The 24406-nt window shown below is 33.8% G+C and overlaps 1 protein-coding gene across 1 annotated transcript in view; it reads right to left on the minus strand.

The window, feature by feature from the left end:
• CML6 (putative calmodulin-like protein 6) overlaps nucleotides 1-24406 on the minus strand; it is a 160456-nt gene that overhangs the window by 19848 nt on the left and 116202 nt on the right. Inside the window, exon 4 of the mRNA XM_051218031.1 lies at nucleotides 17998-18141. Within this exon, the coding sequence (XP_051064459.1) occupies nucleotides 17998-18141 (144 nt within the window). The remainder of the gene's footprint in view (nucleotides 1-17997; nucleotides 18142-24406) is intronic.

Consider the following 24406-nt stretch of genomic DNA (forward strand, 5'->3'; position numbering starts at 1 on the left):
TTTCTTGACAAAGCACCCTAACAACACCTCTCAAGAGTATAGGACCCATGACGTTCGGGTCTAGTGTCTGGCACGAACGCTATTCATTATCAATAAATCGGAATCGGATTATTTAAGTTTGTAGCTTCAATCAATCCACACAACAATTATCAAATCCCATTCATGGATCATTATCGCAATAGAGCTGAACACTAGCACATTAGTCCCAACTTCGCATTCTACTACTAAGAATTTATCTCCAAAGCAATTTACTAGTGTGAAGATTACTTTTAATCAATACTACTAACCATTTTGGTGGAGTTTTGTTCGCTGATTTGTATCATTTGGTTGTGGAGCTTTCATCGTTCTTCTAAACAACATCATAAGAACAAACTTCAAATAGAAGTGAACTGTTCGAATTTCTCTACATATAGCTCACAGCTTGTTCTGTAAACCTCGATCTCGACTAGTTACTGTTGATCTATAAGTTATATATGAAGACATCCGAACACTTCCTTTCTACCTAAAATTTATGTTGATGATATTGTTCAGAAAAACGATACAACTTCCACAACTAAACTATCAAGTTCAATAAATGAAACCTTATCAAAATCATCCACTCCTAATCATTCTATTCACTTATCTATTCAGTGAACATGCCAACTTGTAATAATAATAGTAATAATTTATCTGATGTTTGTAACGAAAATAAAACTTCTTAATAGAATCATGAATGAAATGATTATAAAAAAAGAAGAACCTATCAAATAGTGTTAAAGATAAACAGTACATGACATCAGATAGATATCGTGTGTATTAAGAAAAAGAAAGAAAAAAAAAGTTAGTTGCCAAGATAATAAAACAAAAACTCGATAAGTATATATTCAGAGGGAAAAAAAAGAACGTCTGAAAATGTCGATGATTAGATCAATTGAATAATCAATTTATACAGTTTTCTTTCGTAGTATATTCTCTTTTTTTATGTATAATATTGTCTGATTATTTTTATATTTCGTCTTCTATCACGCCTTTTCTCCTCTTTTCTTCTTTTTTTTCTTTTTCTTCAACCGAGAAAAAGAAAAAGGAGTTGAATATGAAAATAATGTTTCATAACCACTTTATACCTTTTGTAAGGATTGTAATTGACTAGTCACTTTTAATGTACAAGCAACCCCCGTATGAAGTTACCTAGAATAGTGGTCTTGAGTGCTGTTAGAGGTATGAGGGCGGTTACCACTTCTTATGCAGGTACCTGAAAAGGGAATTGGATTGGAGGTGATCTTAGTGACCTGAGAGCGTGACCGCAGTGCCCAAGGGACAACTGCTTGAGGTAGGTCACACACGACCTTTTTATGAGTGATTTTTGTGTTAGCTCCGTATTTGTTGAGACCTTACCACCGGAGACGGATATCCGTGGGATAAGGCGAGCTGTGCATTTTTAGGGTCGACCTTTTCTAATCCCACCCCTCCTTGTGGGAAGGCAGAATCGCTGTCATGCTGGTTCTCTGAAGGAAACATTTTACTGCTGTCACACCTCTGTACAGTGAACAGTACGACTTCGCCTTCGTACCTTGGGTTCGTTGCTTTAGTTTTACCGCTCTTCAACCGACCTGTCTGACATGGTAGGACCTAGAGGAACGGTTGTGGCAGCCAGTCTAGCTCGGTTGCTTCATCACGATAGGCAAGCCCGACCACCACGTCAAGGTAGCAACAACGGTCGGTAAGTTACCTAGATATTATCGTTAAATCATAAATAATTTTAAATAGAGTTGAATAATGATTATTAGCAGTTAAACAATTTAGTCCTATTTTAAACTTGTTAAAATTGCATGAAAGAAACTAATATTCTCTAATGATTATCAATTTTGATATAAATAATAAGAATAAAAATATCAGTAAAATGGTCAAATAGTAAAAGGAGTTTAGGCTAACACTAGTCAGAATCAAGATAATGTCATATGTATTTTGAGCGAAATTTGAAGTGAAGTGTTAGATAATGTGGATCTTATGATTATTCAAGTGAAATATTATGTCTATCTAGTTATTTAGTAAATGCATTACAACTTGATCGATAAAATCCAATCAGCATTTTTTAAGGACTAGATATGTGCTCATTAGTGACTAAGTTCGAGAAGTAATTCTCGGAGTCCTAATGAGAAGCCGTGGCCAATGAAGTTGGACCGTGTTGGGTATGATATTAAATTCTTAAAATGTTTGAAATCAATGAATATATATATATACTATGCAATCGAAAAGTGAATTTTAGATGTCGAATTACATAACACATTGGTGTTAAAGTATTTAGTGTCATTCATTCCGTAATCAAGATTGTTTAGTGAAGCTAGAAAAAACCTTCACTCTTTCTTACTTTCATTCTAAATCTTAATCATAAGTTTCTCGAATTTATAAACAGGAAGATGGTTAGTGATTTCATTGTAGTTAATGTCAATTCATGTTGAAAACCCTGATCCTAACTTATAAACCTGTCTCAAAAACGTTTTACATTATAACAGTGACATAAACTCTATGCATTGATAACTTTAATCAACAACACTAGCTTGAATCTTAAGATATATATATATATATATATATATATATATATATATATATATAATTATTCAGATCAAATGTGTGATTCCATTATTTCACAGGTTGAAATCATGAGTCAGTTGAAGCTAGATCACCATGGAAAATCTAGAAGTACTGGACGGCCGTTTCGTCCTATCGCGGGACTCCTCGGCAATGCGCATCCACGATCCCGCACCCCACGACATTCGAACCCAGGACCTACTGGTTTCACGCTGGAGCACTTAACTACTAGGCCACTAAGCTGGCCGGCATCTAACGGTGTTAATGTCTAACTTCAACCAATCCACGAAATTTCGCCACCGTATACGATTGTCTTCAGTGAGCTGATATCTCACAATAGACCTGGTTGAACTTCACTGGTAACGGCTTCTCACTAGAACTTCAGAAGTATGTCCTGAAGTCCATGGTGGTCTAGCTTCAATTGACTTATGATTTCAACCTGTGAAATTTCTAAAAATCTCCACAAAAAAACTCATTCTGATTCCATTATTATTTAATTAATTTATAAACAGAATTTCCTGATTGGTTGATAGGTTGTTCAAGGTCATCAGAGTGATGATATACTTTTACCGGTTAAATTAAAAGATGCCTCAATCAGATAAAGAATAAATTCTTATCTATATTTTAACTATTAAAATAAATGGAAGTTATTATTATATTTGAATGGATAGCCAAGTTTTACGATATACATCTCTATATATCACTGATTAAATGAGATACAGAACATAAATTTCAATCAAGTACATTGTATCTTTTTTGTTTTAATAAGCTTTTTTTTCTAAAAAAAAGAAGAAGCGGGAATTGTTTTTTAAACGATTAAAATAAGATATAATTCATGTAAACAGTTATTCCTTATATTGTATTGTTTGTGTGTGTGTCTGTGTATGTGTAGTAAAATGATTAATACTTCATTAAAAATGTCATTATTAATTAGTCAATAATTATTATGAACACTAATGAGGACAAGGTGAAAGAAAACAGAATCTACTTACTATTGACCTATTCAATTGAAAATACAAAATTAATTTTATTAACAAAACAAATGAAGTTCATATTGTTTTTTATTTAAAAAGAAAAAAGTAAGAAAAGAAAAGGGTTAAATTTGTATCGGTTCAAGGAAGGAATTGAGTTATATAAATAATCAGTAGATTAATAGATAACTCGTTGTATATTTGAAGCGAAAGATACTGAGTTCGAGTTCAAATGTGAGTATCAACGCTAGAGTGCAGATAAATTCAGCTTAAGATGAGTCTGAAATAAAACAAAACGTATATTTTGAATTCTATCGTTAGCTACAATACATAGACTTCCTAAAACCTTGTTATAAGATATCTATATTGTAATAGTCTTTACAAGATACACATATGCCAACTTAATCTGATCAAAAATCAGTCAAGATTATCAATAGTGGGATAATTTAAATCGTTTCCAACCATTATATAGATAACATACCCGTTATATAAACTACAAACTAACTGAACTCATTAACTCAGTGAACAATACGTTGGTTGTTCCGTGGAGTAAAGCACTAAGTTCTAGGTCTAGTATGGATATCAACAATCGGGATTTTCGTTACATAAATTAAAACAACATACATTTAAGCAAACAATTATGTTGTCAATTAGACTATCATCAAGCTTTAATTTACAGTAATATTTATGTTAGAATGAGGAAAATATCAAACCAATCAAAGTGATTTATGAGTTAATGAATAGCAATCATAAAGGATTAATTTATCCTATTGTTACCATTGACATATAAACTGACTTGGTAGGTTTACTGTACTACATATCTGTATATAAATCTTATTGTATATTAGAGTAAAGTCCAATAAAGATCTAATTGAAAATAATATTTCACAGATTGAAATCATGAGTCGGTTGAAGCTAGACCACCATTGAAAACCTGGAAGCACTGGACGGCCGTTTCATCCTAGTATGGGACTCCTCAGCAGTGCGCATCCACGATCCCGCACCACGCGGGGCTCGAACCCACGACCTACTGGCTTCGCGCGCGAGCACTTAACCGTTACCAGTGGAGTTCAACCAGGTCTGTTGTGAGATAGGAACTCACTGAAAACAAATGTTGTACGGTGGCGCAACTTCGTGGATTGGTTGAAGTTAGATATTAACACCGTTGGATGCCGGCTCAGTGGTCTAGTAGTTAAGTGCTCGCGCGCGAAGCCAATAGGTCCTGGGTTCGAGCCCCGCGTGGTGCGGGATCGTGGATGCGCACTGCTGAGGAGTCCCATACTAGGATGAAACGGCCGTCCAGTGCTTCCAGGTTTTCAATGGTGGTCTAGCTTCAACTGACTCATGATTTCAATCTGTGAAATTTCTAAAATCTCCACAAAACACATTCTGAAAATAATATTGTTCTATTAGATGTGCTTTTTCTAAAAAAACACAAGATTTCGGTTAATTCATGAATTTTCCATAGTCTAGTTTACTCTACGTTCTTCTATCAGTAAACCGGAAAAAAAGAAGACTCATATATTCATCCATATACTTACAGAACTATCCATTTTATCGAACTTGTAAAAGGATACATATAGATTTCTAAGGGTTTCTTTATTGTTCTTGGTTAGTACTCAGGTTTACGGTTTTGACTGAAGGTTTGGAGTTATAGTTTAAGGAATGGGTTAATTCGTATGTTACGTACACCTGTTATTATTATTATTATTATTATTATTATTATTATTATTATTATTATTATTATTATTATTATTATTATTATTATTATTAGTACTGAAATTATTCACAGTACCATTGTGGTATGGGTTACTTATATCCATATAAGTAGTATAAAACTGTAGTCAGGCATATAATGTATTTCAGTAGAAGATCGAGAAAGAAAGAACGGAAACGGAAAGCAATTAGTATGAAAGTGTATGAACAATGAAATTCGAGACGATGGATTGATATTTTACAAATTAACTATTTACTATATGGTTTTCAGATTTTATTCAGATACTCTGTAATTTCATGTCAAATACATTCGATTGTCCCCATTTGTGTTCTTGTTCACTATACCACCATTATGTTTAATGAATAAAGGTTAAGAAATATCAAAACAAAATAATGAAAGTAAATGTGAATTACATAATTTAAGTTTGTAAGAATACAATACACATGGTAATACTGTCCTTTACATTATGATTGTCTTTTATACATAAAATATCTTTAACCATTAGTAATACACCTGTGCTTTTATAGAAGTAACACGCATTCATATCATACATAACAATACTAAATGATAATCGAACTAAGTTGTATATAAACATTAACTTTCGGTAAACCTATTTCCAAAGCTTGTAGCTTATCAAAACATATAGTGAATAGTTCTAATATCAATTAACTTGAGTTAAAGAAATATTAGGATTTGTAATTTACTATTTATGTATGATGAAACATATCAAGGAAAAAATGTTTTTCTTTCTCTAGAATTACTCGTCATTTTAATCACGTGGTTATATTTCTAAACAAAGATTTAGACGAGTGTCAAGTAGCACGAAACCCGAGTCCAAGGTTTCCTATCGACTATCTCCAACCATCATCTAATCTCAATATATAGTGCACGCAGTGTCGAGTCACCTAGACTGGTGGCTACATTGCAACATGATCAATAGCATTCGATCTGCACTACATAAGGACTTGACACAAATGACAATGATCACCATCCAGTGATCAACCAATTGCGATTTAGACGTACAACACAATTAAACTATAACAATTTACTTTAAAGTTAATACCGCTATGGGAGGGGGGTAGTCAATTATATTCGAGTGCTGAGTGATTAGAAATAAAAAGTAATGAATTAGTGGATATCATAGCTTAGAAGTTAAAAATATGAAATATTTCACAGAACAGTTGTTCAGTGTTATTATCAGGTTCTGTTAGTTCATAATGAAAAGCTATCTTTAAAATTTAGATCAACAATTCAATGATAGATATCAAGACTACTAGACTTCCATCTGAAGAGGAAACTAGGAAAAGACGTTGGAAGTAGATAGGACGTACATTAAGGAAATCACCAAACTGCATAACGAGGCAATCCCTAACTTGCAATCCTCAAAGGAAGTGGAAAAGAGGAAGGCCAAAGAGCACACTACGTTGAGAAATGGAAGCAGACACGAAAAGGATTGCCCAGCACAGGGTTGGATGGAGAGTGCTGGTGGACAGCATATGCTCTTTTAAGAGGGGTGACAGGCGTAAGTAAGTAAGATTACCAGAGTCCTATGAAATTTCGATAGCACAAATTATACGACATATTTACCGATGTAATAGCCTGAGAACGCTGAAAATTAACAAAGCCAAAATAATAATTGTGACAATCTATATCATTGTGTGCTTTGTTAAAAAAGACTGAGTAGGTACATAGAATGCTTTTGATTGTTGCAAACAAGAAAAGTGTCATGAAAATATACACAATAGAGTCTAGTTCCTTTAATTGAGTGCTTAAGGTTCATCTATTCTAGGTCCCTCATAAATATATCGGCAAGAATTGGGACAGATAGGCTACCCATGGTGACCCTATTTCTTTAGCGATAAAACATTGTTGGACTGACACTGTATATTTTTGGTACAGATGAACAGGAGCTATTCAAAATAATTGTTTGTTAAAGGAAGGAGTTCAGGATATTGACATATAATTCCAGTCGTTTCTTCCAGAAAAATCTTTGTGAAAAGTGATGAGAAGTCGAAAGATACCATAAATTTATCGGAAACATTTAAGCTATTAAGCTTTTATACAAATTCGAAACTAGTTCCCTACACTCTTAAGGATACACAACACGAATATAAAACTAGCAATTAATTAATCTTTGGTGTGGAGGATTTATGGAGATTGTAATGTTTTCCTGATTGAAATCACGAGAGGATATTGGCTAAACCACCATTGAAAACTTCGAAGAACTGAACGGTTGTTTCGTTCCAGCAGGATATTAGAAAGATCATGGATTAATTAAAGTTAGATATTAACATCGTTAGATAGCGGTCCAATGGTCTAGAGATTAGGGTGATCGCACGCGAAACCGAAAGTTCTAGATTGGATTCTAGCATACGGGATCATGGATGTGCACTGTTGAGGAGTTCCACGCTAAAACAAATTAGCCATTCGGTGTTAGCAGGTTTTTAATGGTGGCCTACAGCTGAGATCAATTTATGATTTCAACCGTGAAAATTAATTCGTTGACTGTCTTAATAAAAGTCATCTCCAAATGATGTAATTCTTTTTTTATAAAAAATATATATAAATTAGAAAATTGGCACAAACACTAAAATAAAAGGAGTATCAAAGTTAGAAAACAACATCAACCAAATAGCTATGTTGATCAATATGTGGAATTCTTCGCTTAAGCGATTAAAAATTTCTCATCACCAACCTATTCATTTATTTCATGAATGCTCTACATTGATGATAGTGGGAACAAGGAGTACAGTATCTTTTTTTGTTTGTTGCTTGTCTGCTTCCGTACTTCTAGTTGTTGTTAATGTGTATGTAATTAAATGTTAGGAAATAACTGGAAAAGAATAGTTTCAGCTGTTTTCATTAATTTCTTTCAATATGTATGTTTTTGTGATGAAGAAAAAAAATAGTTTACCCTCCTAATTTGAATTTTAACAAAGATGTAGGCTAAAATTTGCACCTTGTATAAATGTATTGGAATATTCTTGTATGTGTGGTTGTGCGTGGATAGCTCAGAGACTGATACGAAGAGAGAGAGACTAGAGAGATAGTTACAATTTAGAATTTCATATTATAATTAATTAAAATTTGAACGATAACTTAGCAATGAATAATGATGAGATTAGGAAAGATGATAAGTTCGTTGGCTACTGAAATGCAAGATAAGTTTGGCATATATGAGAACATAATCTAAATCCAAATTGGTCCTTCATATGGAATAGCAATCTAATGTATTTCTTAGCTAGAGGTAGCTGACAAATTTAAATATAGGATTGAGATGCCGAGGGAAAACGCCAGATTGTACATCGGCAATAACTGCCGTAGTTGTTACTGAACAGAAATAGGCTTTAGTCTGAACAAGGCTACAGGAGATGATTACCGTTATCTCACACGTGACCACTGTATCCTCGATTAACCAAACGAGTGACTCTCCTATGTGAGTAGACACCGAACCTTTGGATTCAAATCTTCAGTATTACTATCTGCCGAACGCCATTTATTAGCAAGATCATTTAATTGGCCGTAGAACTCATTCATGTAGTAGTCTGTTCAGATGAATGAGGAAATTACAGAAATTTGTCATTTCCCAAGCCCATGTCTTCTCGCTTTGACAAGACCTTTTAATCTAACATCAAACAAATAACCGTTAATGTTGACCAAATCAATTAGTATCATCATCGCTCTGGCGCTTGATATGATCCCTACTCTACCTAGCCCAGGCACCGCTTCAAAAGGTTCTCCATATTTGTGCAAACGAAACAAATTTTTCGAACCAAGAACTGAAGGATGAAGCTTTAGCACCTTACTCTGTACCTTATAAAGAAAATGGTGTGTATTACTTGACACGTAATTTCAGGACAAGATTTGACGTTTAATGGACAACTAAGTTAGGGGTAAGATAATAATTCGTCAGTAACACATTAAATGATGGTTATACCTATTCATAAATTGAACGAGATTGAAAACATGAACCTTTAGGTATAAAAATCAACGGTCGAAACGTTTCATGTTTGTTATAAGATCTGAAATATACCGATGTTTAGTTGCATGTACAGTCATGAGTGTGCATTGTTGAGAAGCCTTGAATTAGCAGAAACGACCTTTTCAATGTTCCCCCGTGTTTTGTGATTCTTTGATGAGAGTTAGATATTGCCGTAAATTATCTTTGAAACTATAACTTTATAGTTTACACCACGTACTAATCTTAGTTGGACAATAATTGAAGATCTGGAAGCACTGGACAACTATTTGGGACTAGTTTTGGACTCCTCAATAGTATGTATTTATGACCACGTAACACGGACAGGATGAAGAACCCTCAGCTCTCGAAATAAGGATCCAAACTTTTGAATACTGAGTCCATATATAATAGATTATATGTCTAATTAATCGATCCGCTATATTGTGCAATCACCTTTCAATAATATCGGTTGGTAATTGCTTTATAATGAATAATGTATATTTTGTAACAAAAATATGATTCGAACTATAAGGTCCATTGGCAAAGTTCTGTAATAAAGAAACTCTGTAGTCAACTGATAGATATAATGTCAAATTAAATCAAATCGTAGGATACTTTAAGAGTTCAAACGCATTGATTTGTGGGCGAGAATGACAATGATTGGTTGTCTGCTTAGTCAGACGTGTAGATAGTCTGACAGGTGTCAAATGAGTTATATATTCCCGCATCCTTATAATTATTGATTATTTATTGTTGTTGAATTGTGTCGGGTTTTGCTGTAGAAATATATTTACGTTCTAGTCAGGCTAATCACGTGTTCTTGATCTGAGTTATGTTGACGTCCTGTAGAATAGACACTGGGAGGGAATCTAGTGTAGATATTCGCCTAGTGAAAATTAACGTCCAAGACGTGTAAATGTGGGAAACCAACCGTTATAACACGCACAAACACTAATTTTGACTAGTTTTGTGCAACGAAAAAAAACAAGTATGTAAAAAAAACGTAATAAGTAATTTCAAATATAGAAAGGAGTTTAATAAGAACAAAAATCAAACCAATGGGACATACAACTAAAAAAAAGAATTGAACAATGACAGATTTAAGGTCAACAAGAACCAAACAACATCGAAGTGTACAGGACAAGCTGTGAATTACATGTAAGGAAATTCGAACACTTCACTTCTACTGGAAGTTTGTGCTGATGATGTCATTCAGAAGAACGATGAAAGCTCCACGATCAAACTATCCAGCTCAGAGAATAAAACTCTGTCGAAAGGTGTTTAATAAACTGAATCGTCATAAGCTTAATCCACAATTGAACGAACACATGATGTCAATGGTAGTAATAATAACAATAATAACTATTCATTAGTTAACTATTCAATCAAATAATAACACTTATAGTACAGTGATAGGAAATGCTAGAAAAGTAAATATACAATTAGAAATGTCAATATATATATATAGGACTATTATGGGGTGAAGGTCATATTATATTATACATAGATCATTTTTGCAGTTATCGAATTGACACATTCTACTTTCCAGTAAAGATTGATCATATCACACATTGTGTTTACACAGTTTTTTTTCTAATGACAAGAAACTATACTAATCTCTAGATGTTCATGTTATGATGTGGAAGAAATCTGCATAAGATTAGAACTTATGGATTCATCACTCGACTCCCTGATTGTGATATTAGTGATAATGTGACTCAGTGTTGTACGGTAGTATCAGACGCATATCAGAACAGAATATAACAGTGATCCTGTTGTAGATTTTGTCCACTTATTCACCTTGATTGGATTCCCTCTCTTTACTTCCTTATAATGTTATTATTTTTGTCTTTTTAGTGACGTATACTACTTTTTGTGACTGTTTATTACCATAATTTATACTTTTTAAAATCAAAAATAGCCACCAGCGGTGTTCACCCATGCTACTTACTATAGAGACAGATTTAATCAATAACACCAGATACCTATCGTGGTATATTATGAATGGATTAAAGTTGAAAATATTTATGATGAGATGCCGATTCATTAGTCTATAGATATTGTACTCACTGTGAGATATTAGATAAGATTCTATGTATGTGGTCATGAGTGCGTATTACTAAGGAATTCTGTACCAAGATTACAAGATTATTTATGATAAAATGAAAACAGACCACTTTCAGATTATAATACAAAAATGTAGTCGTGAATTCTAAGCAAAAATATAACAAACTACTAGCCATTTTCCCTTCATAAGAAATGTAACTCAAATAAGCAAAAGAGAATCTTATTTGTAAGGATCTGTATATTCTTATTGTTGATATTAAGGATTGTAAATGATCTGTCACTTGGTGACATAGATTCATCCTAGATTGATTGCCTTGATATATTGCCATATAGTCACAAAATGTTTGATAGTAGCTAAATAAAAAAATGAATGACACACCATGTACTATTTTTAAATGTTGAATATTAAGAAGTAATCGATAGGAAACCTTAAATCTAAGTTTCATGCCATTTAGGAATCGTCAGGAAGGTCAACTTGTAATCTTGAGGCAACTGAGGATATCTGATGAATTCCAACCTGCAGTGCACAGCTTCATAGTTTGAGACATTACCATTGAGACGTTCAGGTCACGACTGGCCTCCTATAGAACTGAGATGTATTCATAGTTGGTTGATTACTGAGTAGTGACCAACGTCGTATGTGTCAACTTCATCGTGGAGCTCATGAAAATCCATCAACCCGAATCCAGGATTTCCTACCGACTACCTCCAACTACCCTATATTTAACACTGTTTACTCACTAATCGTTTTACTATCTTCGGATTTCTATATCAAATATTAGAATAAAAAAGACATGAGAAAAATATTCTTGTGCTTCAGTTATGCCTTTCATTTATACTACTTTAAATAGGTGAGTAAAGTATACTGAAATTTATACACAGTTACATATGTACAAGAATATCCGACTTCTCAACTGAACAAGTGAATCTATCATATTTCCAGTTGTACGAATTCAGCTTCAAATAATTAACCAACAAAAAAAACTTCAAGATTATACTTCATCTACATAAAAGAAGACATGTGGAATCTAAGTGCAGAAATCAGATTTACTAGTATAGGGGTTGTGGAGATGATTAGGTTTTTGATTGAAATCATGAACCGATTGATGTTAGACGAACTTTGAAAGCCTGGAAACACTGGACGGCCGTTTCATCTTGCTGTAGGACTCCTCAGCGGCGCGCATCCACGATACCGCTCGCGGGATTCCAACCCGGGGCCTTCGGGCTCGCGCGCGAACGCTTAACCTACTGGACCACTGAGCCGGCGTCCAATGGTGATAGTGTCTAACATCAACCAGTCCACGAAATTGCGCGACCAACTTTCATTGTACTTAGGTAGATACCTGTCTCTACCTGACATGGATCCCGCGAGCGGGATCGTGGATGCGCACTTCTGAGGAGTCCCACAATAGGACGAAACGGCCGTCCAGTGCTTCCAGGTTTCCAAAGGTGGTCTAACATTAATCAGTTCATGATCTCAATAAAAAAAAATCAGATTTAAATGCACAAAAAAGATAATCATCTATCTGATTTATTTAGTCTGACCTACAAAATAAAATTATCCTATGAGATGGTGGAGAAGATTTGTAGCTCGGGTGGATGATTTTGATAAAGTTTTGTTCTCTGGTCTGGATGGTTTGATCAAGCACGAACAAAACTCCATGAAAAAATTATCCTATTCATAATCTCACTAATCTTCTTAGAGGCATATCGTAGTATTTTAATTTCAACCTCATTTCATGTAGTTCTTTACCTTAATCATCTTCATAACGCATTCTTAATGATAGACTTATGTTTTATAATTCACACGATACTCATAATTGATTGATCACTGGGTGGTGTCAAGTCCTATAGGTAGTGGATCTATATTTACATTTTGCATTGATCTTCCAACATACATGACATTGATCACTACCTAGTGATCAATCAGTTTTGAGTACATATCAGTCTTACAGGAGGTCGGTTGCGGCCTGGATAGCTCAGTGGTAACGTCTCTGACTGTGAAGCTGGGTGACACGGGATGGAATCCGTCATGGAGCACCAGTTCCCTCAAGATCACAGGTACACCTTGCTGACGAGTGCCAAGTAGCACGAAACCTGGGTCCAAGATTTCCTGTCAACTACCTCCAACCACCATCTAATTTCACACGATATTCATTACTGTAATCATAATCATGATAGAACATTTCTACTATGCTGCATGATTTTTGAAACCATCTTCATCTATTAATTAGAATTGATCATCGTAAGACATGGTTTTGTCTTATCATATGTGACCACCTTTAAGTAAAATTATACTATACTAACGAACCTATCAAAATTAAAGTCTGCCAGATTTTAGCAAGAAGTTAAACGATGGTGAATGGCCTATATTTTAATAGCACTGAGGAGTCCCACAATAGGACGAAACGGCCGTCCAGTGCTTCCAGGTTTTCCATGGTGGTCTAGCTTCAATTGACTCATGATCTCAACTGTTTAAATCAATGTTTAATTACTAAAATGCTTAAAATTTATAAATATGGGAAAACTAAAAAAATACGGAATACAATTTATAAATTTGTGACAGTAACCTTCAGACTTAAAACTGTAAAGCGTAATGCAAAGATGGATAGTGGCTAGCAGTGGAATGGAGGTCGCGCGTTTCATCTTATTTGGGATTCGAACACACGGTACCGTTTGCTTCAAACGCCATTGCGTTATCCACTTAGCTACTGAGTCTTGATAGCCACTTGGTATTGTTTTCAAGTAAAACAATACTAAGCGAATTCAAACTCCACCCCATTGAACAAGTAAGTGGCTATCAGGACTCAGTAGCTAAGTGGATAACGCGATGGTGTTTGAGGCGAACGGTACTCAGTTCGAGTCCCAGAGTGAATATCAACTCTGAGATGCAGGCACATCCAGCTGACGAGTCCCAGATAGGATGAAACACGCGTCTTGGATTCCACTGCTGGCCACTATCCATCTTTGCTTATAATGTCTGTGAATTAAGGCTATATCAAGATAATACGCATAGTATGCGCATATGCTAATAAGAGAATGATCAATTGCAGTCCTAACATCAATGGGAAGATTCACGTAAACAATACCAAGTGAAAGTAGAGCGTAAAGATTAAACTATGTAAAGTACTATTGTCTTGAAATAACCGTAGTTAATTTTCAGTACATAGAGATAACGACTTGAAATAAAACAATAATTAGTGATGGGAATAGATTCGAACCACTGTAACCATTAGAATACTATTCAATAATCTATCATTTATATTCTTTATGATTTTATTCAACTAATGAATGAATTGATGAAGAATATCAACTCCGAAATAATACATACTTAAAGAAAAAGAAGACACCTATTCAAACGAAAAAGTAACAATCAAACCAAAAGAAAAATAGCCTGTTGAAGGTGGTATGTTTCCTGTGAGCTGAATGGTTTAATAGTTATGATGCATGAAATTGACTTTCTGGATGGCATCATCAGCACGTACTGCAAAAGGTTGTGCTGTTGGAATATTTCTCCATCATAATTGACTAATAGCTTGTTATATTAACCTGGGATATGTTTGATTGTTGTCTATAATTGTTTGATCCTTGTTTGCATGTTCTTCTTCACTTTCGACCTGGTCTATGAACTAGAAATTGCCAACCCTTCTACATATTGGCTGGTAGATTTTATCGACTTCAATATGTCTATTGGTTAATGGTTGACTTGGGTACCAGGTTTCGGAATAATCTCTGGTTTCCTTTGTTTTAATGACGAACAACTCCAAAGTCAGAGATTATGTTGGAAGAGAAAACAATTAACTTTTTTTGCAAAACGTTATGTCCTACAAGTTAGATTATATAGAGGTAAAACTGGGAGTTTTTATGGAAGAATGAAACTGAGATCTCTTAACAGTCAGTAGGTATATAGAAATTAACACTTCTATCAAATAAATAGCTAAAAGGTCAGAGGTGAAAAATTTTTTAGAACAAAACATGTAGACAACATTCACACAATGATAAGCAACAACCAATCGAATTCTAGGTCAACAGAATAACAAGCTATTGATCAATTATGATAGAGAAATATTCTCTTTGAATTACATACTGATATTGTTGTCAACAGTTGAAATCATAAGTCATTTGGAGCTAGAACACCATGGAAAACCTGGAAGCACTGGACGGCTGTTTCATCCTGGCATAGGACTCCTTAACAGTGCGTGTCCACGATCCCGCCTCTCCCCGCGAGATTCGAACCCAGGGTCTATGGTGATTTCAACTATTGAAATTCATAAAATATCCACAAAACCCCTTCTGACAATAATCATCTGCTCACTAGTGACTGACTTCAAGAGACTCCTGGAGTTCTAGTGAGAAGCCGTGACCAGTGGAGTCCAACCACGTCTGTTGTGGAATATCAACTCACTGAAGACAATGGTGGATGGTGGCGCAATTTCGTGGACTGGTTGAAATCAGACATTAACACCGCTGGATACCGGCCGGCTCAGTGGTCTAATGGTTAAGCGCTTGGTGCGAGACTGATAAGTGTTGGGTTCGGGTCTCGCGAGGCGTGGTCGTGGATGCACACTGTTGAGGAGTCCCATACTAGGATGAAACAGCCGCCAACTGCTTCCAGGTTTTCCATGGTGGTCTAGCTTCAATTGGCTCATGAATTCAACTATTGAAATTTCTAAAATCTCCACATAATCCCTTCTGATAACTATTAAACTATCCAGCTCACAGAGAACACAATGCTCTATATCTAGATGAAAATAGACATAAAATTCAAATGATTCAACAACGAATTATCACATCAAAAAGGTGAATTCAGAACATACAAAAAAAAAACTCAGACAAACAGATAAGCTAAATAAGAATAAATGAGTGAAATAAATTCACTTGAATAGGTTTCTCTAAAATGCTTTTCATTTATTTACTCTACGAATGTGGTGGGAAAAAAAGAGGATAGTAAAAGAAAAAAAGATGATGTGGAAGATAAAATTAAAATAGAAATGGTAAGTGAAATAGTGTGTATTATTCCCCTCTCCTTCACAAACAAACACAAATATATCACTAATATATATACTTTGAAAGGGAAGGTATCATAAAAGAAAGGAAAAGTAAACAGACAAACATTCGAAAATAAAGTTCATTCCATGAGAATTATTGATCATATGTTTCTACTGATAATAATGCTATAAACGAAAACGATGTAGGTAAGTGTTTATGTGTGTATGGCGATGGGTGGGTGCATGTACACATAAACATTTGTATGAATATCAACTTGGAATGGCGACTCTTGAGTGCTTCAAGTTCAATAATGAGTAACTAGTTATATACTACAGTAGTACTGTCTATCAAGAGTAAGGGTTAAATAAAGTGAGAGTGTTATCACTAAATATATCAAACGATCATCTTCAAAACAAGTTAGATATTCAAAAGAATAAGATATTTGTGATGAATAAATAGATTCGACATAATGTACTTATCCTTTGATAATGAATGAAAATCTATAGATATAGTATTGATCAAAGTTGGGTAATAATCAACTGAATATGATGTTAACGTTTATACACTTATTAGTAATTCAATATTACAGGGGATCATTTGTCATCGAAATAATTCAGTTGCAATAACTATGATTGAAATGATGAATGTTAATATAGTAAACGAATACTCAGTACCTTTGTGGTGCGTGCTACTTATATTGATATAAGTAGTATATGACGCGAGTCAGGAATGTAATGTCTGGCAGCAGAAGATGGGGAAGATCAGGAAAGGATGAGCGGGAATAGAAAGCAATTAGTATGGAAATGCAAGAACAACGAAGTTCGAGACAATTATTGAACATTTTGCAAATTAAGTATCATAGTATGGCTTTTCTATTTTACCAAGTAATTCTGTAATTTCGTGCTACGTACATTCGATTGTCCCCACCCGTGTTCTGTTCACTACACCTTGGTAAAATATGGGAACTATACATTAAATATAATATTTACACATCATCCTTCAGTTGTCCTTCATGATTCTTTCAATTCTGTTCTTATTACATTTTCCCTCTATTAATATTCCTGTTCTCTTCAATTTGATCTACTGCTACTAGGCATTCCACGTTTGACTGATGTCACATACTACTTATATCTGTCAATATAAGTAGCATACATCACAATGGTAGTAAGAATTTCTGAATGAAGAATCAACTTCGTCATGTTTTTTTTAAAAAAGTATACTGCACCGATGATTATTAAACAGTATAAAACGTAGATCTGTTGATAAACCACCAATCATTTAAAATGTCACATTAACATATGCTTTGAATCTAAGCAACAATATAATAATTCTGACTAAATTATTCAATACTATAATTAGAGATACTATCTATGTAAGATGATTGACATCACTAATTATCCCATATGCCAATATTCAATTGAATAATAGTTCTTTACACTTGTATACTTTAAAATGTTCATTAATGAATATAGATTTTGATAAATTATTATTAATATCAGATGGGTTTTGGGGATATTATAGTAATTTCAATGGTTAAGATCATGAGTCAGTTGAAGCTAGACCACCATGGAATCCCACAATAGGACGAAACGGCCGTCCAGTGCTTCCAGGTTTTCCATGGTGGTCTAGCTTCAACTGACTCATGATCTTAACCATTGAAATTGTTATTACACAGAAATGTTTATATCAGTAGTTCTAATAAAATCATGATAATAATCACATACCATCACAATCAGCATCTTGAATCATTCGACGTACTTCATCTCGTGTTGTTTTAACACCAAGAAATCCAAGAACAGATTCTAATTCAGTTTCAGTGATTCTACCATCACGATTAACATCGAATAGAATGAAAGCTTCTCGGAGATCTAAAGTGTATACAATTAATAAAAAAATAATAATACAATAATAAATTCAAGAATCAGCCTTAATTATGAATACTGATTGATAGATCGATAAAAACAAGTATTAACTTTGTGAGCCGAGATAGAATGTGGCTAGCAGTGGAATCGATGACTCGTCAGCTGGTTGTGTCATCATTTCAGAGTTAATGTGACTACCTGGACTTAAGAGCTAAGTGGATAACACAAAGATGTTTGAAGAGAAAGGTACTGTGTTCAAGTCATGGAATGAACTTAAACTCTAGGGTTCAGGTACATCCAGCTGATGAGTTACAAATACCATGAAACACAAGTCATCGAATCCACTGCTGGTCACCATTTTTTCCTGTTTACAATGCTTGTGACTTAAGGCAATATTGAGGCAATCCTCACAGAAAGCACATATGCCAATAAGAGACTGATCAACTGCAGTCCTAAGTGTCCATGGGAAGATTCAAACAACCAAATGCACGATGAACTATTTACTTTGTAGAATATAAGAAATCTTACAAGGTATATACACTCATTAAAGAATAAAACCATTAAACCAAAGATATAAAATGGACTCTAAATCCTTTTTTTGAATAAAAATTTTAATCTTTCATTGATAAGACTTGATTAAGTCAAATGGAATGAGGAAGTCAATACAGATTATTGAAGAGTCATGAATAAGAATGACAGGATTTACATCTAAGATTAAGTATAAAATACTATTCTAAATAGCTGTAATCAATTTTCAGTCATCATATTCGAAATCAACAACTATAGGTCTTTAATAGTTAAGATCATAAGTCAATTGAAGCTAGACCATCATGGAAAACCTGGAGGCACTGGATGGCCGTTTCTTCCTACTGTGGAACTCCTCGGCAGTGTGCATCCATGATCCCGCCTCGTGAGATTCGAACCCAGGAACTATCAGTCTTGCGCGCGAGTGCAAGTCATAAATAGATAATATATCTTCATTTTATCATTATGTAGTTTAGTTACCGATAAATTAATACTATTCAGACTAGAACTGTGCATGAATTCACTTTTAACTAAATCAACTCATTCACCAATTCGTTGAGTGTGAGGGCTGGCTTATGATACTACTCGATAGCAACCACGAATTGAAGTAGGCTAAATGAAATTTAAACCTGAAATTTAATGATTGAAAGTTGAGAACGGTTTAATCACTATGTTTACTAGTCAATTAGCACACGAACTTGGTATCAATTAGCACTAATTATGCAACACTAAGACATAGTGTATGAAGGATCGAGTGAGTTTGACTATTGATGAGTATATGGTAACTTACTAGAATGAATTTGATCAGTGATGAAGGTTACACAAAGAAGAATGATCAATTGTTGAAATGTATATGTGTAAACCATGAATTGAAATGGTTATATAGAATGATAAGTACAAATAATTATATCATTAGCTAATGAAAAACCTTATTCATAATATTTGTTTAATCTTTTTTTCTGCTATGAACAAATCATTATGATTTAATGGACATGGAAATAAGTTGTGTCAATCATAAGTTATCTTTGAACGACACAATGTCCTTATATAAACAATCATTTAGATTTATATATTATGCCTGACGGACTGAACAGTATCAACTGATAACTATCAGTCTTATCGACTATTTATGGAGATTGTTAAAATTATATGACATTCATCAAAGATTGATCTTAGTTAGATAGCCATTGAAAGTCAGAAATTATTAGACAATAGTTTCGCCCTACTATAGGACTCTTCAGCAGTCCATATTCACAATCCCATGGATGATTGAGCCTAGAAATGTCAGATTTCGCAATGAACATCTAACCCTTTCGGTCGCTGAGCTAATAATGTTTTGTGATGTTACACAACCAACTTTCAATGCCATTAATTGGCAACTAGCTCACAATCGATTTGGTCGAACTCAATTAGTTATTGATTATTACTGGAAATCCGACCGTTGTTGCTACCTTGACGTGGTGGTTGGGCTTGCCCATCGTGATGAAACAACCGAGCTATACTGGTTGCAACAACCGTTCCTCAAGGTCCTACCAGTAAGGTGTTTACTCCAGACAACTAGCATGACAGCGATGCTGCCTTCCCACAAGGAGGGGTGGGGTTAGAAAAGGTCGACCCTAAAAATGAACACCTCGCCTTATCCAACGGATATCCGTCTCTGGCGGTAAGGTCTCAACAAGTAAGAAGCTAACACAAAAACCACTCATAAAAAGGTCGTGTGTGACCGACCTCATGCAGTTCTCCCTTGGGCACTGCAGTCACGCCCTCAGGTTACTAAGACGACCTCTAATCCAATGTCCTTTCCAGGCAATTCCAGAGGAACCTTTCCACGGAGTGGGCAACTGGGAAGTGATAACCGCACTCATACCTCTAACAGAACTCAAGGAAATTCGAGAATTACTTCTTGAAATAATTTATAAGTGGATACATGATTATTACTATCCTATGAGGATTCAGTCGATCGATTTGGTAAACGGTAAAATACATTCTAATCTCCCCCTCCCATTTTTTTACTAATAAAGTCATCATTGTATTACTAAACATTAACTTTCATAGTTAACCAAAAATAAGTGAGATAACAAACTTCATCCTTTACACATTGTAGAAAGTTCATACCAAATAGGTAAAAATTTGGCTTTATTTTAAAGTTAATGATTACAATACACTAAATATGTTCTATTGTAATTTAAGATTTTACATTCTAAATATGAGAAAAGTCATAGTAATTCATAAAAATCAATCATTTTTTTAAATTTTAGTTATTTCCCTAGTCAAATGATCACTTGGAAACTATGGTTATACTTTTTTTTTCTTTTTTACATAATCGATTTTATGACATAACTGATTGAATTAGGTATTTGTCCATTAACTATGATTATTATTATTATTGTTCACCTGTAATACTAAACTCAAACATATACATTATTAGTTGAATAGTAAACATTTGATTAAATATCGATTTCTAATTCTATTGTATGACTTATTATTTGTTAAATTTTATTAAAATCATGAATTGATCTAAATTAGATCACTTTTGAAAACCTAAAATCATTGGATGGTCATTTCGTTCTAGTATGAGACTCCTTAAGAGTGCGCATCCAAAATTGTTCACGCTAGAATCGAACCCAGGAACTTTGGTCCCAGGTGCGAACACTTGACTTCAATAGTTAATTAAATCATGATAATAATGAAGAGGCAACTAAAAAACAGAATAATTTAATCGCTAATGTTTCAGATTATCCTATTGTTGATATTTTGACTGATATTTGATCGGTTTTGGTTGACATATGTGCATACTGTCCAGATTACTTCGATATAGACATTATGACAGAAGTATACATAGAGTATATGGAATATGGCTAACAGTGAGATACAGGACGCGCGTATCTTCTTATTTAGGACTCATCGGACGAGTTCCAATGCATCCCAGAATCGATGTTCACTTCAGCATTCATCTTAAAATCACTAGTGAACATAAATATACCGTTATGGACTAAATTTTGTGTAGACTAGCTTACCACTAGAGACTAGGGGGAAGTGGACATTTTTTGTCCTAGTATGGGACTCTTCATCAGTGCGTATCCACAACCTCGACACGAAGGTAATCCAGGTCTCACAGTAAAACTTAACTATTAAATAACTGAGTGAAAACTTGACCATTCACACCTTCAACTTTCAACAATTTATGATATAGAACAACGGTCATCCAATGTTGTGGGTAACTACTATCTCATTCTCAAAAAGCTTAAACTACAGTGGTCACAACTTCAAAAACTTTAAAAAAAACGTTTTACGAAGTAAGTCATTACCGACGGTCGAAATTCAAGGTTTAACTCTTGATATGGTTATGCGTGAGCATTGATGAGAAGTCACATACTAAAATGAAGTAATTACTCACTCGTCCCTAGTTTCCAATGGTACCTATCATCAGCCTCAATTGAATGTCATCTTCAAACTAAACTATTCCTCATTCAATAAGATTATTAACCAGTTAACTAATGATTTGTATATATATACTGCTGGTTCGAAGCGGTTACGAGTTCACTTAGACTGCGAACGGAAACAAAGACTCGGTGACGAAAACCAATAAGCTAACTATTCCATGCGTCCCAGCCCCGCTAACTAGAGGAAGAAATTCAAGCTTGAAATAGGGAAGTATATTCCGCAAAAAGTCAGAAAACGAGCGATAACAACAGACACGAATCAAAACACATATATACAATACAAAACCGTCCTGGAGAGAGTTAAAAAAATAGCATAGCCATTCTAAACCTACTATTATGAATCCATCAAGTAGATATCTTAATTCTTCCAGTTACCAACAATTACCTTGGCATAATTATTACCTTATACACTTCATCTTCAAGTTGTTTTATGAATCATTCACAATTAATTTTAATAAGCATCTGCATTATTATTATTATTATCTAACAAACGACCACTTGACTAGTATTGATTCTGTTACTATTAATATTATTATTACTATTTATAATAATAGTTATTATTATTATTATTGCTCTATTCATCTTTTTATCCAGTTAGCAACAACGGCTTTTGTTTTCAAATAACAATGTAAAAAAACAAACAAAAAAACAGCTGAGGTGAATAAACCGTTGTTCGGAAGTTTTTTTAAACACATTTTGCGTAATTGTGACTGTAAACAATCAGATAAATAAATGAGTAGTATGTATGTTTATTAGCATACACACACACATGCATAACAACAACAACAAAAACAGCAACAAAGGTCAAACAAATTTAATTTATTAGTTCATATGATACTATTTAGTTTACACTGATCAAGTTCCATTATAAATCAAATTTTAGTACACGCCACAAAAAAAATAACGTACGAAAAAACTTTATATACTGTTCACCCCCCCCCTATATACATAGATACATACACATTACATATATAAGCCATGAATTATGTATCGAACTTGTAGGATGTTAATTATGCAATTTTTGTTTAAATATTGGCACATTGTATCATACTACTGAAGGGTATGTAGAGTGTTATACAACTTTTCAGTATAGTAGTATAGTATTCATTTCAGAATGTATTATGAAAATACTATTCACATGTTTATAACATATTTTAAAAGTATCAATAATTGTCAAGGGTTGGCCTTAGAATATATAACGAGGTCAACCATTTGTAAGCGATCGAATATGTATATTTTGTTCCTTGAATTTCGGAACCGATGAACCTGATTGTCAAGCTCAGAATTAATGAAAATAGTTATTACCAATCACCTATGGATTTGAAAAACCAGTAATAATCAATGGCTTTTAAATTCAGCTCATACACAATACGAAAAAAAACATTTAAGTAATCTTATTACAAATACCAAGTTTTTAGTAAAAGTATTGAGTTGTAGAGATTGTTAGGTTTTTTTTATTGATCATGAATCAATCGATGTTAGACTACAGTTGAAGACTAATATACAAGACTAAATATACAAGCACAAGCTAGCGGCTATCGGGACTCAGTACCTTACAAAAAAGGTCATTGATCATTTGAAACAAAAATTTCAGTGTGAATATCAGCGCTGAGATGCAGCAGGTACATTTGTAGACAGTTGACAAATCTCGAACAAGATCAAATATAAGTCCTAATTTCTACTGATAGGCCACTATTCAACTTGACTCAATTGTATATATGACACTAGAAACTGATCATTCGTGAATCTTAACATTAACAATCAGAAAATATAAAGATAAACAATAAACGATCTTTTCAGTTTTCTACAACAACAAAAAATAACCATTTTCTTTGCTTTTGTTTACTTTAATACCTTGTTACTATAATAAGTATTCTTCTCTGTAAGTTATCTATTATGGTGATATATATGTCTGGATGTATATAGGGCAATAAACAAACTTAAACAAGTAAGGATATGTCTTCAACTTATGGATTTATTGATTTTCACTTCCAACTATTTCACTAAGCAGAATAATGTGTTAAGAAACATCAGTATCTCTTGTGAAATATACACTTGATTAAGTTCAGACAATAACAAATCGATAAATATGGGTGAATTGAATAGATTTCACAATTATAAAATTCTTTTTTTCTTTTTACTGTTACTTGCTTGTATCTTTGTAAGTGTATATATACATATACATATCTGTTGCTATGCATTTGTGTAGAATACTACATTCATATAAATAAATGGAAATGGAAACTATTAAACGATAAGCAGTTATTAACCTCTGAACCGATATCGTTTATATGGAGAATGTC

Source organism: Schistosoma haematobium, chromosome 7 (assembly GCF_000699445.3).
Source record: "Schistosoma haematobium chromosome 7, whole genome shotgun sequence".
NCBI lineage: Eukaryota > Metazoa > Platyhelminthes > Trematoda > Strigeidida > Schistosomatidae > Schistosoma > Schistosoma haematobium.